The following is a 14,847-nucleotide window of genomic DNA, read 5'->3' on the forward strand; positions in this document are numbered from 1 at the left end:
ACCCAACAGGTCAACAGTTCAATCAGCTCTGCTGCGTTCTCTCCGAAGCTTTGTAGCTTTCATCATCCATTACTTCTACATGTTTGTGCAGACATAACGCTGCCTTGAGGGAGAAAAGCTTCTGGAGCCGAATTCTTGCAGCAACACAAAAAGTTTTTTTGTGTACTTAGCTGCTAGTTAAAAACGAGCCAAGAGACTGAGTGCTTTGTGACTCTTTTATTTATAGATGAAACAATTTGGTGGCACATTGATGCCTCTAACAAGCAAACACACCAAAGCTAACATTTGTCTACAGTGGAACCTGTGTGTGTGTGTGTGTGTGTGTGTGTGTGTTTAAGTGGAAATCTCCAGCCTCTTTCGGTCTCTCCACGTGTTTGGACAGCATGTGGTCCTGAGGCCCCGCCCCTGCTGATGTTTACCACAGTGGCGGTGGAGTGGAAGACTCCGGCCTGCTGGGCCACATGCCTCCTTATCAGTCAGCTCTCGCGCTGCTCGTAAACATGTTTTTCTTAGGACATTCTCAGTGAAAGCACGGTTGTAAATGAGACACACTATTTTGGGGCCCACGATGAGCCGGCGTGTCGGCTTCAGCCCGCAAATTTCTCATATGCTGCCACGATTATGTACAAAAAACGAACCCGATGACATCATCCTGGCGACTTCTTTTTCAAGTTTGCAGGAAGAGGCATTGTCATCCTTTAAACTAAATATTAATGCTGACGTAGCCTTGGAGGAGCAGCTGATGTAAATATGTGATCACATCACCCATCAGTGGGTAATATTCCCTGCCAAATACTTCAAGTTAGGGTTCCAATTATTGCCAGTTTTTCCTGTTTTTATTCATTGTTTGTGAAAGATCGAAGCTGCCTGCGTGATCTGATCCGGCTTCCACTCCGCTCTGATCCGGCAGGCATTCCTGAACCCCGGCACTCGCTCTGTTTTTCATGTTCTCTTCCAACCTGCATTAGCAAGCAGCTAATATGCAAATATGCGCTCTGACAACAACAGTATCACCTTTGCTCGACTTTGCACGGAATACTTTGCATGACCTTTAGCTGCCTAAGCAATCTACAGCTTGTTTAAAGGGAATCCTGGAGATAATCTGCTGTTGCTGCAGACTTCTCACCTTGAGCTATTGTCGTATTTGTCTTCCCTTCAGTGCTGACGATGTCTCTACTGTGGATATTTGATTCATCTAGAACAAGAACAATGCAGAATATCTTAAAAGGAAATGACCAAGTCTTGTTATTTTTAAACTTTTGTGTCAGCGAGTTAGTTGATCTAAGTTACAAATATATATGATTTTTTTTTAACAATAAAATTTGGCCTGCAGTTTACTGCAAGTAAACGAATGATGTGGTTTTGATTATCGGACTTTCAAACTGGTCAGACTATAAATAAATCATGTTTTGGTAAGCTACGGCCAAAAGTCCTTTATTTATTTAATTTTGAACCGTGTATTCTCTGCACAAGTAACCTACGAATATAATGAAAAGTAACTTTTGGAGAAAAAGCCAAAGCTTTCAAAATGTTGTGCACTTTAGTAATTAGAGTAGAACCTCTGAAGTAGAAACAAAAATGCTCAAAATAATGCTGAGAAGGCATAAGAAGGCCGAGAAGGCTGCAAATGTGCTACCGTACATTCCCTGGCTGGCTGTGATGGGCACGAGGCAAAAAACTACAGATGGCATAAACTGTTCATCCTCTGGGATTCCCCAATATTTGATATCAACCCAAACCCTAAAGCGTCAACGTTCTGGTGCACGGATCATCACAATGTATCAATACAGGATAGTGCAGCTGAACGACTGTACACAATATCATGAAAATACCACACTTGTATTGATGGGGCAATAAACCCTTAATCCACACATGTTAGGAAATCCAGCCTAGGCATGATAGCTGAGTTTTAAGCGCAGCTTTCCCTGTCACAATCAAAACCCACAACACGTAAGAAAGGTTTAGGAGTTGTGTTGCATTTGAAACACAGATACAGTCATGCACATAAATCCTGTCAGCTTATCCATGATTCCATCTGTGTGGGTCTAACCAAGTGGAATTAAACACAAAGAGCTGTGAGAAGATCCCGAAAGGCGCATGCTGAACCACCACAACAACTACCACACGCTCACTTGTGATTATCTTTGCATGAATCACTTAGTGCGACATCCAGCTGGTGATAGTAGGAATCAGGTCATTTGGTCTCTTTCAGCTAGCAAAAATCTGTGCACATATTGAACGTATTTAATATACTCGTGCAGCTTTAGGCGAATATGTCTTTGCTTAAGGTTTCTCGGTAACAAGTAAGCTTGTGGAAGACCCTCTTTAGAGTGTGTTGATGCTGCTCCACAGTGTCAGCCAGACACTGATGCTAACGAAGCATTAGCTTAAAGAGTTCCAGACCCAATTTGGTTTGGAGTGTTAAGACCTTGTGTTTCAGCGTCATTTTGTTCCCACACCACTACTTTGACACATTGGGAAAATGTAATTTTACCTCAAGTGTTTAATAACCATTTGAGGTGCACAGAGCAAGGACATGTGGCCTTGAAAGGGCCGTGGTTATCGTGCATGCGCAGAACCACAGAACAGCACTTTTCAATAGGTAGCAGAAATTTGTAGAATGCCGGATTAAGCCGGAACGTAAAATCCCCGATGGATTTCATCCTTCGACCAAGGCATCATGACCCACTGTGGTGGTGGCTTCTGCATCAGATAGGACACAATCCTTTGCTTCTTCCACCATTGTTGTTTGCTGAGTCACTGTGATGAGGACATTGTGTAGCGTCAACACTGATAGCATCTTAAAACCTGAATGTGTTTTTCTACAAAATTATGTCATGAAATAAATGTTATCTTTGTTAAAATCAGTATTCAAAGTGAGAAAAAAAATCTTGAATCCTCCTTTAGGCCTATTTTGCCAGCAATAATTGGCATTAATTTGACATTGGGGCAGCACTGCACACACACCCGGACTGACTGGTTCCACAGGTGATCCGGACGACTGTGGACCACCCACCCAAACACAGAAACACTACTTTCACCACCAAACAGTAATGTTGGCTGATTATAGGGAATCATGTGTGGCAGCTTTCTTAATTAACATGAACAAATCTAATTTTCCTTCTCATCTTATCAAGGTTTCTGCACAATCCTTAGTGGGAATCTTGTTTTCCCTCCATACATTCTTCTAATCTACATAATGGTGTAAACATACTAGCGGTGGCACCTGAGCTGGGCATCCACACAATGACTGGGTGTGTTCTCAGAGCCTATTTGTGTTGCAGTCCATTGAGGCTCTTGCACTCTGGCTCTAAAGTAGCTGCATCAGAACCTTCTTTGATGAATGTTTTTAACGTTTCTCTTCAAAGAGCAGCAAACTCCTGAGTCGCTAATGGTAATCCTTTCAGGCAGACAGCGCCAGCCCTCTATGGCAAAAAGTCATTAAAAGCATGTTGAAATGCTTAAGTGGCACGATTGGAAGCTCAAACAGGGAAATAAATTGGGAAATTCCTGGCTGCTCACATCAAGGATGGATTTTCCGCAGACTGCTGCCATTCATCTACTGCGCCCCACGAATGAGTCCGAACTGAAGATGCCGCGGGTAATTGCTGGTTTGAAATTGATATTTGATGCTTTTTCAAGTGGGATGCTTAAAGCTCTTGCTAGTTACTGAGCATCTCCAGCCAGGCTGCTTCAGTGTGCCGGCATGTGGGTCACTGAGGCTTGGCTGCGCGTCAACCTCCAGCATCAGCGGCTCAAGCGCTGTCACCCTGGTCTGACCTTCATCCCAGGGCTTGTTTACCTGCAGAGGAATGCAAAGTTATGTAAGCCCTAATCTGTCAGAAACCACACGTCCTGTCATCCAGACAACAGGCAAATGTAGGAATATGGCCCTGGTGGCGTCAGACGGCACGCGTCGAAACTGCGTGCTCAAACGAAGATAACTCGTCTTCACGTGGCTAAATAGAGAGAATGTTGCCCTCTTTCTGAGTTCGGTGTTACAGTAAAGGCCCACTTCACTCACACATGCGGGACACGCACCCCAGGCATTGTCCACTGGAGCGGTTACCCTCGCTGCCTCAGCTCCATCTTTGGAAATCCCGCTTCATTTCAAGTTTCCACGTTATGTTTCGTATTGACGTTCAAATGAGGTCAATCATTTTGTCCCAAAGAGTTCCACTCATGGAGGCCACCCATGGTTGATATACATCTTGCAAATGTGCGATGTGCCCTGCTGGTTCGCACAGTGACCAGCAACATATGGTTCCTATGGAATATGTAAATAAAGAAAATTGACAAATACACAGGGAAGAGATAAGATAGTCTATGATTGATTAAGATGATCATATACTAGTTGCAATGAGATGAAGTTACTTCGAATGTAACCGTAACCTCTCGGTAGTTCTTCTTATTCATATGTCCCTTGTGAACTTTCACCAGAAGCTGCCTGCTTGGATTTGAAACTTGGGCCAATCCTATTAGCAGATCTCAGCTAGTGCCTATAGGAATTTTAGTCAGCAGCACAGCAACACCCACCAAACCGTGGTCACGCCAGGAGCATGTTTGCGTGCTCAGCAGCCAAGTAAATCATCCGTCAAACATGTCAGCCACAAGGCTAAAGCTTACTGACCGGGCCCGAATTGGAGACACACTTTCAGAGGGGCTTAAAGGACGCGGTGGCACGCAAAAACGTCCTACCCAAAACCTTACGACCAAATCCAGCACACAGGCTCCACTTTCTGCAAACAGGCAGAATTAAAACAGATGTGAAATCAACAGCAGGTGCCGGAATGGTGTAAACGTTGGAGCCAGCTGTGGCAGCAAGGCGCAGCTCCTTTGTGCTGCTACAAATGAAAGACACATGTGATGGTGTTAGCAAGTGCTCTTGTGCTTTGAAGACGCACCGTCACTGCTGCAGCCAAAGTTCTCACACGATAAGGTGCAGGTAGAAGCCCGACAGGTGCTGAGAATCTGCATGCAAATGGCAGCTTTAATGGTGCTGCCCACTACATTAACCCAGTCAGGGTAATCATTAAGCCTTTTGCCCAGAAAGGCAATATGAACTTATTCTAAGTCACAACACTGATGCTTAATGTGTTTGTACAAACTTGTGATATTATTCATTTAAAAATAGACACAACAGTACAGCAGCTCCTGTGAAATATAAGTTAAATCATGAGGCTTCTTACTTATTTTTGTCCTTATAAGGAGACAGCGTGTGAACAGGCTCGCCGAGGGCCCAGTGTTATAAAAACAACACACTTTAGCCTACAAAAAGCACACATTCTGACCAACAGTGAGTTAGTTAGCTGTTTACAGTCACTTTAAAAATGAACAATCCAAATCTAATCAAAGGCTGCCGTGATGTTTGTGTTGCGGTGGCGTGTTTTTGCTTTTACACTTTTTTGATCACTTTGTGTTCCTTCCTCTCCCTGACAGGTCGTTGGAGGCGGCTGATTGGAATTCCTGCATGGAAGCACACCTGGATGCAGTTCCATAATTGTGGTGGCTTAAATACCAGCTGCTCACACCAGACTGTTGAATACCTGTACAGCAGGATCCGTGGTCTTTCTCTTGCTCATTTGGATCATTTGGAGATTTCTCGCGATGTTATTGAGCTGGATTTTCTGCCTGCAGATAAGCAGTGATTTTATTTATTTATTTTTTTTTTTTGGGGGGGGGGGCACTCAACTCATCATTAAAAAGTAGTCTCTCCTTCTGCCTTGGTATTCATCTTCTTCCTGTGAAGAAGCATTTCACGGTGTTAAAACGGCTTCATTCTGAATTAGTAAATGATGCAGACAACCAGAATGGTGTTGATCCAGTCGCAGGTACGAGCCAGGGCCCCTCCTGAAGAAAACAAAACAACACATCATTAACTCTCAGACACAAACAACATAAATGGGAGTGTGTCTGTATTTATGATCCCTGCAGGCAACATGAGCTGTGTTAAGGAAAAAAAAATCAATCTGACCCTGTTGTTAAATTTCAAAGGAAAATAAATGGCCCTCGGGAGAGCAAAGAATACAAACAGCAAATGGATTAATGAAAGTAAACAGCCCTGGGAGAACCAAACTGTTCTGAGGAGGAAGATCCACAGAGTCGACGCTCGTAGCTGTGACTCAGTCCTCTGCTGTGGGTCAAAGTTTGACCTCCTTATTCAACAACAAGTCACACTCCCTGCAGAACATTGCCCCGCCATTAATCGGAATGTTATGTAAAACGTTGTTTTTGAATCGGGCTGTTAAGAGTGACTGCGCAGTATTTCGTAAAAAGCATCAGATGTTGCCGAACTGTTGCTGCTCATTAGGTGTGTTCCATAATAAAGACACTAACAGCTCTTGATAAGGAGGCTCTAAATGATTTAAAGCAAACACTACAATGTAAATGTAATAATGATAACCTGACGCTGTGTACTGGTGACAGTTATGCAACAGTGGCTCATTGTCTGGGTGCACATTTATTTTTAATAATAGTTCCAATTACCTAAGGGGGGAAAGCTAGCCTACTTTGCTAGGTATTGCTTTTTTTCTGTTTTACAACAGTCATTTGATCTAATCGTTGTTTGGTCCCGAACCCAATACAAATGACTGTGCTTTCTGCTTAAAGGTTAGGTAATTGATTAGCCATAAGCCAAGTTCAAGGGTTCAATAGCAAGGACATTGCTAGCATTTATGTGGCATCATGTACACAAAGCTTCATCTGCGTCTCGACTGTAAAGTGAATGTCATGTCATTGTGCCCCCCCACCCCCATTTGTGTCACTGCTCACCTGTTGCCTCTTCAGTAAAATGCGAGACACCTGTAGCCTCTGGTTGGGTCGCTGCGTCTGATTGGTTCACCGTGTTGCCATTAAATTGTTGTTGATGTTATAAGAGGCAATGTGTGATTTGAATATTATTCAGTATTAATGAGTAAAAACAGGATATATTATGGAGGAGACGGGTGTAGGGCCTGTTCAGCATTTATTTCCTTCAGTTTCTTTTAAAATAAGTGAGTTAAAGGGCACAATGGCTGAGATTTATGATTCCTGTGAAGTGTTTTAAAAGGTTGCATAAACTAAACAGTGTTATCAGTATATATCCTCAGCGTGATATATTTATGAGTTTGTCCTATTTTAAAGTTAAAACATGATTTATGCTTCAATGATAATAGCAGAGATTAGAGATATTCAAGCAAGAATAAAATAACAAATCAGCTGCACTAAAACAGGAGCTAACTTGTTTAATTCCATTCATTGGGACAGAAGCTGTTAAATCTTGCAAAACTAAGTGGCGGTCTAAACAGTGTTTCCATGGTGACCTTTCTGTCCCTGTTTTTATTGCTGAATCATGTCACTGAGCAGAACCTGTCAGCTGTGAGTCTTGGTCTAAAAGTAAATGTAAAATGTAAATCTAAGTATAATTTATATGTAAATTGTAACATATCTAAATGTTGAATGCAAAGGTTGAATGTCTGCCTGAGTAGAGAACTAAATCCAGAGCCAGGTGTGGGTGGACCTGTACGCTGTTTTGGGGTCTTTGAGTCAGAATGACTGATTTGAGACCAGCACCATCGATACGTTGATTTACATTTCATATTTACTTTTAGATGTCACATTTAAATAAAAGTTAAGAAATTCGTTGTCTCATTTCACTAAATGTGAGACAACTATTTATATGTGATATTTTTACATTTGACATCCCATAATGGGCCATATGATTAAAACACAGAGGGCTCAAGGATTCCTTTAACAAAATATATTTCATAACAACGCAGAGGGAGCAGCAGAGCCGTTATTGAAGATTTAGAAGGATGGTGTGAGCCGCTGCAAACAAACAAAAAACAGACTCAATATTTGTGCGCTGCAATTTAGGAGAGCAGGTTTCCACAGTTCTGCTGATGTTTGTATGAGATTATGTGGTGAGGAGTTCAATTATGCCTCCAGGCGGCGATGCGTCAGAAGCAGCTTTGGTGAGTATGGAGGATTTTCTAACTGTTTATTAAACAACTGCTGGGAACACGGTTTAGCCACAGTGTGAACGGGTACATACTGTACTGAAAACTGTACTGTTTGTCTGCTGCGTATGTGTGTGTGTGTGTGTGTGTTGGCTTTAACCTTCCAGCTGGCATCAGCAGCTGGCCCGGCTGACTTCAAAGATGCAAGTCATACTGTGATTCTGAGTACTTCACACACAATTTTGCAAAGAACACCTCTCTTAATAATTGCCAGGATGTCAAGACGTTGTGATGAGAATTTGAGTGAAAACCAAGCAAAACAATGACAAAAAGCTATCAGCTCAAAATTGAATGGGAATAAACACAACCCGCCGCCTGGGGAATAACAGCATGAATAAATAAAGCGCACCATATATACACAATATGCATGCAGGAGGAAAAGTGAGAGTACGCAGCAAATTAAACCAATTTATTTATACTTTAATCAACACAATCCAGGAGGGAAAGGTCTCCACTCGTTTTCACCTGATAGTACAGTTTTGGTTAGGTTTAGTACAAATGGTTTGACTAATCACATTTTTTTCCCCCAACGTGTCATCAGCCAGCAAAGAACAGGAAGTGTTTACTGTGTGTACAGTCATGCATCCACAAAAGATCAGTGAGTGAGTGAGGAGGCCTTCTGCACCACTTAATCACGGCTATGCTGATGACAGATCTATTACGCTGTCCAATTCTCTCTTCCCTCTGTGCAGCCATGCCAAACTCTCTCTCCGGTCCCACAACAACACACCATAAAGCACCCTTTCACACACAGGCACACACCTCCTCCTCCTGCCCTCTCCGGTGCGTGCCACGGAAGCAGTGACGTCAGATGTTTACGGTCTTGTCGGTGTCGTTGTAGTGCCGCAGCTCTTCCAGCAGGGCTTATGTAACCCCTGCTCTCTGGCAGCACGACAAGTCGTTATAGTGCACAGGCTCAAGTGTACCTGCGTGTCCGTTCGTTTGTTTGTTGCAACCTACAGACCATCATTCTAAACCTTCAAAATGCGTGTCCATGCGCTGCACATAGTAGAGATCTGCGCATCAGCGGCGGAGTTTTCATCTCTTGCGCACAGCGGGTTCAGAGCTGGTGCGTGGAGGAGCTCCAGCACAGCTTCCCTCCCTCCCCACACATATCCCAGAATCCTCCACTGCAGCAGCAGACAGGTAAACAACTCTGGCTGGCATGTGACGAAGAACTTCGTGCTGCAGAAGGTTCTGCACGGGCGTTGGGCGCCCCCTGTGGTTGTAGAGAGTATACCACAACAATGATGGGGTTTATTAGCTTACCATTACTGTAAAAATATTGCCCGTAATATTTCGTAATAAAACCTGAGTATTGTATATGATTGGAGGGAGAAGTGAGTTATTTAAAAACGTTTAAAGTGATCTGGTTCATATAAATCTACTGAGATAAAAGTTTAATCTTTACCCCCCACTCCCACCCAAACAAGTTAATGTTGTCATTCTCTTATATTGACTTTTTCCTTTCTTTTCCTTCCTTTTGTTGTTGAATGTTCTGATCATTTACTGTCAGCTTTGTCAGTGGTTTCAGGCCCAGACCGATGAACTGGACCGCCCCAGGCACTGCGGGGTCTCACGGTCGCCCTCTGCTGGTAAAATACGAGAAAAGACCCGTCGGCGTCTGAGGAAAACACTTCATTGCTTTTCACTTTTCACTTTCTTTTTTGTACTCAAAATTTGTAACGCAAAAACAAACTTTTTATCAAAATAAATAAATATGTCTCATATTCAGTGCTCATGCTGTGATAAGCTGTTTAAATAAACCACTGTTAAACATAAGGGGCTGAATTGATGTAATGTTAACGCGTACCGAAACTTCAGTCTGGGCATTGATAAACATTACCATAAACACAACAAATGTAAAGAAATAAATCATATCAACGCACTTCAGAAAAATAGGTTTGGCGCATGTTTCCAGTCGGACTGTTTTCGCTGTAACACAGAATCCGGAGTGCAGTTTATTCTGTGAAAACTGACAGATTTAAAGGCGATGTGCACGCAGCGGGACTGAAAAGATAAGGTAATGTTTGAGATACTGCACATTATTTTCCTTTTCAAAAAGAACACCGTGCCTTTGCTGCTCCTCAAACACAGATGCAGAGTTCAGACTTCCTGGAGCTCAAGTAAAAGCGTTCCCCGCATTTGAGGTTTACAGAATTATGTTTATAGGCTGTGTTTGCATTCTAAATTACCCTTAAACGTTTACTTGTTTATCATGCAGTTCCCTTAAACAGTCTCGGAAGTATTTGTACGACAATAAGGGCGTTATATTATATCTAAGTAGATTAGATTTCTTTTTGGTATTTAAGAGTATTAGCGTTATTCTTTATGCATGTTAGCAGACGAGTGACGCTAAACATGTTGAACACAACTTTACCTTGTTTAGTACTTTTCATTTTAACCTGTTTTTAGACATGTCAGACCATGTAGAGCTGCCGACGATTTCAAATGGAGAGAGTAAAGTAACTAGAAATGACATTGTTCCACTGATCTTACTGTGCAGTTGACTGCGTCTTGTGTTTCGTTCAGCTACAAATTTACAGCTCGATGGTGAGAAGCGTGTTTTGTAAACGATTGTTTTTGATGCTGATTTCTTGAGCTTAATTTAGCCATCGATCCCCGATAATAACTATTTGTAGATGTTACCAATACACAAACTTACTGTAGTTGTCTTCTTAATTTATTATTCCCATATTTTCCGTTGTGTTTTTTTTTTTTTTTTTTTGCTAATTTAAACATATGCTATAAATTTTGAAGTAAATATTTATATCTTAACTTGCAATTGTGTCTTGACAGTTTTAACCATGGAGGGAACGTCCAGAAGTGATGCTGCTGGTGAGCCGTCTGTTGCTGCTCAGGTTCCATTTGTTCACCTGTGCACCACTTTAGAGAAAATCCAGAAAGCCAAGCTCCGGCCAGACAAGTCCAAGATTTTAGGAGATTTCATTGGATCATGGAGGAAGTTTCATTCTGCCCTCCACAAAGAATCCAAAACAACAGACTCTTTCTACCCAGCTATGCGCCTCTTTGTCCCCCAATTTGAGCGAGAGCGGATGGCATATGGTATTAAAGAGAGTATGTTAGCGAAACTCTACATTGATGTGTTAGGCCTCCCAAAGAATGGCCCTGAAGCCAGTAAGCTGTTGAACTACCGCGCACCGACTACAAGTCAAGGAGACGCTGGAGACTTTGCCAGTGTGGCATACTTTGTCCTAAAGAAACGGTGCACCAGTCAGGGGAACCTGAGTGTCCAAGAAGTGAATGACTTCTTGGACTCTGTGGCAATTAACAATGCAAGCAAGAAGAAGGATCTTGTAAAAAAGAGTCTGTTGCACCTCATCACCCAGAGTTCAGCTCTAGAGCAAAAATGGCTCGTAAGAATGATTCTGAAGGACATGAAGCTCGGGGTTAGCAAGGAAACTGTCCTCCAAGTCTTCCACCCAGATGCCCCTGACCTCTACAATGTCAACACTGATTTGAACAAAGTGTGTCAGCAGCTCCATGACCCCTCCGTATCCCTTAGCGAGGTCTCTATTGAACTCTTCTCAGCCTTTAAGCCCATGTTGGCTGCTGTGGCAAATATCCACAATGTGGAAAAGCAGATGGGAAACAGCCCTTTTTACATTCAGACCAAGCTGGACGGGGAGCGCATCCAGTTGCACAAAGATGGGGACGTGTACAAATACTTCAGCCGGAACGCGTTTGAGTACACGCAACAGTTCGGAGGATCTCCTCTGCAGGGCTCACTCACACCTTATATCCATAATGTCTTTAACAGCCACGTGGTCAACTGTATACTGGATGGAGAAATGATGGCGTACAACCCAACCACAGAGACTTTGACGCAGAAAGGGAGCAAATTTGACATCAAGAGGCTCATGGATGACTCTGAGTTGCAGACATGCTTCTGCGTCTTTGACGTGTTGCTCGTCAATGACCAGAAGCTCGGCAAGGAGCCTTTAAAGAAGCGTTACGAGACACTTCAGACAGTTTTCACACCAGTCAAAGGTAGAATCCACCTGGTGTCAAAGACGGATGCCAGGAGAATGCAGGAGGTGGTGAACGCCCTGAATGAGGCCATTGACAACCGAGAGGAGGGCATCATGGTGAAGGATCCTTCATCCATTTACAAACCTGACAAACGTGGGGAGGGCTGGCTGAAAATAAAGCCAGAGTACGTGGATGGCCTGATGGACGAGCTTGACCTGCTGATTGTTGGTGGCTACTGGGGGAAAGGGAGACGTGGAGGGATGATGTCTCACTTCTTGTGTGCTGTTGCCGAGGCTCCAAAACCTGGCGAGAAGCCCTCTGTTTTCCACACCCTCTGCCGCATCGGCTCTGGCTACACCATGAAAGAGTTGTATGAACTCGGTTTAAAACTGGCCAAACACTGGAAAGTCTTCCGGAAAAGCGACCCGCCGGCATCCATTTTGTGCGCAGCGGAAAAGCCAGAAGTCTACATCGAGCCGTGCAACTCCGTCATTATTCAGGTGAAGGCAGCTGAAATCGTTGGCAGCGACATGTATAAAACCGACTGCACCTTGCGCTTCCCCAGGATCGAGAAGATCCGGGAGGACAAGGAATGGCATGAGTGCATGACTCTGGCCGAGCTGGACCAGTTCCGCAGCAAGGCATCGGGGAAACTGGCCTCGCGGCACCTACATATCGACGACGATCCCCAAAAGAAAAAGCGCAGGGTGCCGGTCAAGCCAAAGAAGGTGGTTGGGACATTGGAACACTTTAAGGCCCAAGATCTCTCCGGAGTTAAGAAGGAGACCGACATGTTTGAGGATGTGGAGTTCTGCATCCTGAACGGCACCGAGGATCACCCCAAGTCTGAGCTGGAAAAGGGTGTAGCCAGGTAATAGTGCTGTGAAACACACTGGGTAATGAAGGAGCTACATCTGTCCTACACAGATGTTCTCCTGCTGAAGACTAATATAGATGGTTTCATTCGGCAAAATATTGAACTATTCCTGTTACTTGTGAATGAAACAAAATGAAGCCAAGTATGTTTTTGCCCATCCCATAAAAACAGACTTAACTGATTCAGCTTTCCCATCAGGTGTGGAGGCATTGTGGTCCAAAACCCAGGACGGGACACCTACTGCGTGATTGCTGGGGTTGAGAATATGCGTGTGAAGAACCTGATTCTGTCCGACCAGCATGACGTGGTGTGGGCTGCCTGGCTGCTGGAGTGCATAGACCAGAAGGATGTGGTCCCGTGGCAGCCACGTCACATGATCCACATGTCCCCCTCCACCCGGGAGCACTTTGCCAAGGAGTACGACGCCTACGGCGACAGCTACTTCGTGGACACTGACGAGCAGCAGCTGCGAGAAGTGTTCGGCCGGATAAGGAGCTCGAACGTGCCCGCCGCTGTTGACGTGTGCCAGGTGGAGCAGCGCTGCGGCTGGGAGGACCTGCCCACCAGCCTGTTCAGACCGTTCACGGTTTACCTGGACGCGTACTCTGACGTCGGGGATGCCGAGTCAGCCGTCTCTGCGTCCTGCCTGGACATCAGGGCGCTGGAGTTTCGCTTCCACGGAGGGACAGTGGTGCGGAGGTTAGAGGAGGGGGTCTCGCACGTTGTCGTTGAAGAGGAGACGAGACTTCTGGGTCTGAGAACCGCCAGGCGCAGCTTCCGAAAGAAATTTAAGATCGTAAAAGACTCATGGGTGACGGATTCCATTAAAGCAGGTTATCTTATGGACGACACCGACTACTTAGTTTGAAGGGTTAAAAACACATCAGTTCCGGTGACTGGCGTGAAACAATTCCCCAGTGGTTGGAATTTTAAATATTTATTCTTTACAGTAGAATAAAAAAATGAAAGAACTAATTTGAGATAAGTAATGGGGTTTAATTCCACCAGGCTCTCAGGGGGTTTGATGTTTTATGTATTTTTAGGGCGAGATCAGGGCTTCCTGTTATTTTATTAGTTTTAAAGCGATGGTACAGAAGGCCTTTATTGTTTTTTAAATTTTATGAGAAATTTTAAGAAGTAATCTCTTGTCAGCCACCATCCTGTAGGTTTTACAAGAGTTGTTTTAAATGCACTGAGGATGAAATCGGGTTTCCTTTGCCAAAATGGATTTTTTCAGAAAAGGCTTATTTCTTGGAATGGTGACTTTTAACATAATTACGTGTGCATGTCTTTTATGTCTGTTTGAATCAACCTAATAAAATATCTCGTGTCTTTAGAACGCAGGAAGGTCTGTTGTAACTCTGACTTAGTAATGGAGACAAGTCTCCAACATCTGCATGACAGGGTGGCCTTTGCCTCTGCTCTTCAGTCAGCCAGGCGAAGGGACGCCACAGGGGTACGTTAAAACTGGTGCAGCTCAAGGCCCTGCAACAAAGTCGTGTCCATGTTTTCCTGTCTTCTGAAATGCCAGTGATGTACCCTGGGATTCAGTAGTATGTTGTAACCTTCATTATTGTTGCCTCTGGGGTGCAGGTAGCAGCTGTCTTGAGTATTGTGCATAAATGTCGCATGAATACATTGTGTAAGTGAAAAGGACGAGGTCCCTTTTCGTACTAATGATACACTGACGTTAACTGCTAAATCACAAGTCCTTCTATTTATGGTTTTATATGCATTGTTACAAAATTCAATCAAAATCCCACTGGTTTGGTACCGTTTACCCACCTTAAAAATGGCAGAAAATAACTACAGCAAATTGCACCTGCAAACTTTCTCTCAAAAATCCTTCAGTAAGTTGCCGCCCACTCCGGACTATTTTCAGGTGATGTGGAGTGACCGTTTGACTGACAGGCTTTAATTAGAGGTACTCAGCTAGTGCCTATTCCAATGGGAACACCTTGCCGTCCCATGGAGATGAAA

The 14,847-nt window shown here is 43.9% G+C and overlaps 1 protein-coding gene and 1 long non-coding RNA gene across 10 annotated transcripts; one reads left to right on the forward strand and one right to left on the reverse strand.

Annotated features, from left to right (window-relative positions):
* Positions 1-201: 201 nt before the first annotated feature.
* On the reverse strand, positions 202-9,032 carry LOC130522968 (uncharacterized). 7 transcript variants are annotated; one of them, XR_008949748.1, is made up of 3 exons: positions 8,760-9,032; positions 5,547-5,850; positions 202-5,466 (listed from the first exon to the last, which is right to left on the reverse strand). It is a non-coding gene; the product is annotated as an uncharacterized LOC130522968 (long non-coding RNA). The 7 variants fall into 7 exon arrangements; XR_008949749.1 differs by having other exon boundaries at positions 202-4,971; positions 5,190-5,850; XR_008949753.1 differs by having other exon boundaries at positions 202-4,739; positions 4,905-5,850.
* lig4 (ligase IV, DNA, ATP-dependent) lies at positions 8,444-14,210 on the forward strand. 3 transcript variants are annotated; one of them, XM_057027879.1, is made up of 4 exons: positions 8,444-9,143; positions 9,523-10,020; positions 10,797-12,861; positions 13,066-14,210. In XM_057027879.1, the coding sequence occupies exons 3-4, from the start codon at positions 10,805-10,807 to the stop codon at positions 13,733-13,735; spliced, it is 2,727 nt and encodes a 908-aa protein (XP_056883859.1). In that variant the 5' UTR covers positions 8,444-9,143; positions 9,523-10,020; positions 10,797-10,804; the 3' UTR covers positions 13,736-14,210. The 3 variants fall into 3 exon arrangements, with proteins under 3 accessions (XP_056883859.1, XP_056883860.1, XP_056883861.1); XM_057027880.1 differs by lacking the exon at positions 8,444-9,143 and adding an exon at positions 10,504-10,550 and having other exon boundaries at positions 9,940-10,020; XM_057027881.1 differs by lacking the exons at positions 8,444-9,143; positions 9,523-10,020 and adding an exon at positions 10,034-10,147.
* Positions 14,211-14,847: the final 637 nt, after the last annotated feature.

The sequence above is a fragment of the Takifugu flavidus genome, chromosome 3 (assembly GCF_003711565.1).
Source record: "Takifugu flavidus isolate HTHZ2018 chromosome 3, ASM371156v2, whole genome shotgun sequence".
Taxonomy (NCBI): Eukaryota; Metazoa; Chordata; class Actinopteri; order Tetraodontiformes; family Tetraodontidae; genus Takifugu; species Takifugu flavidus.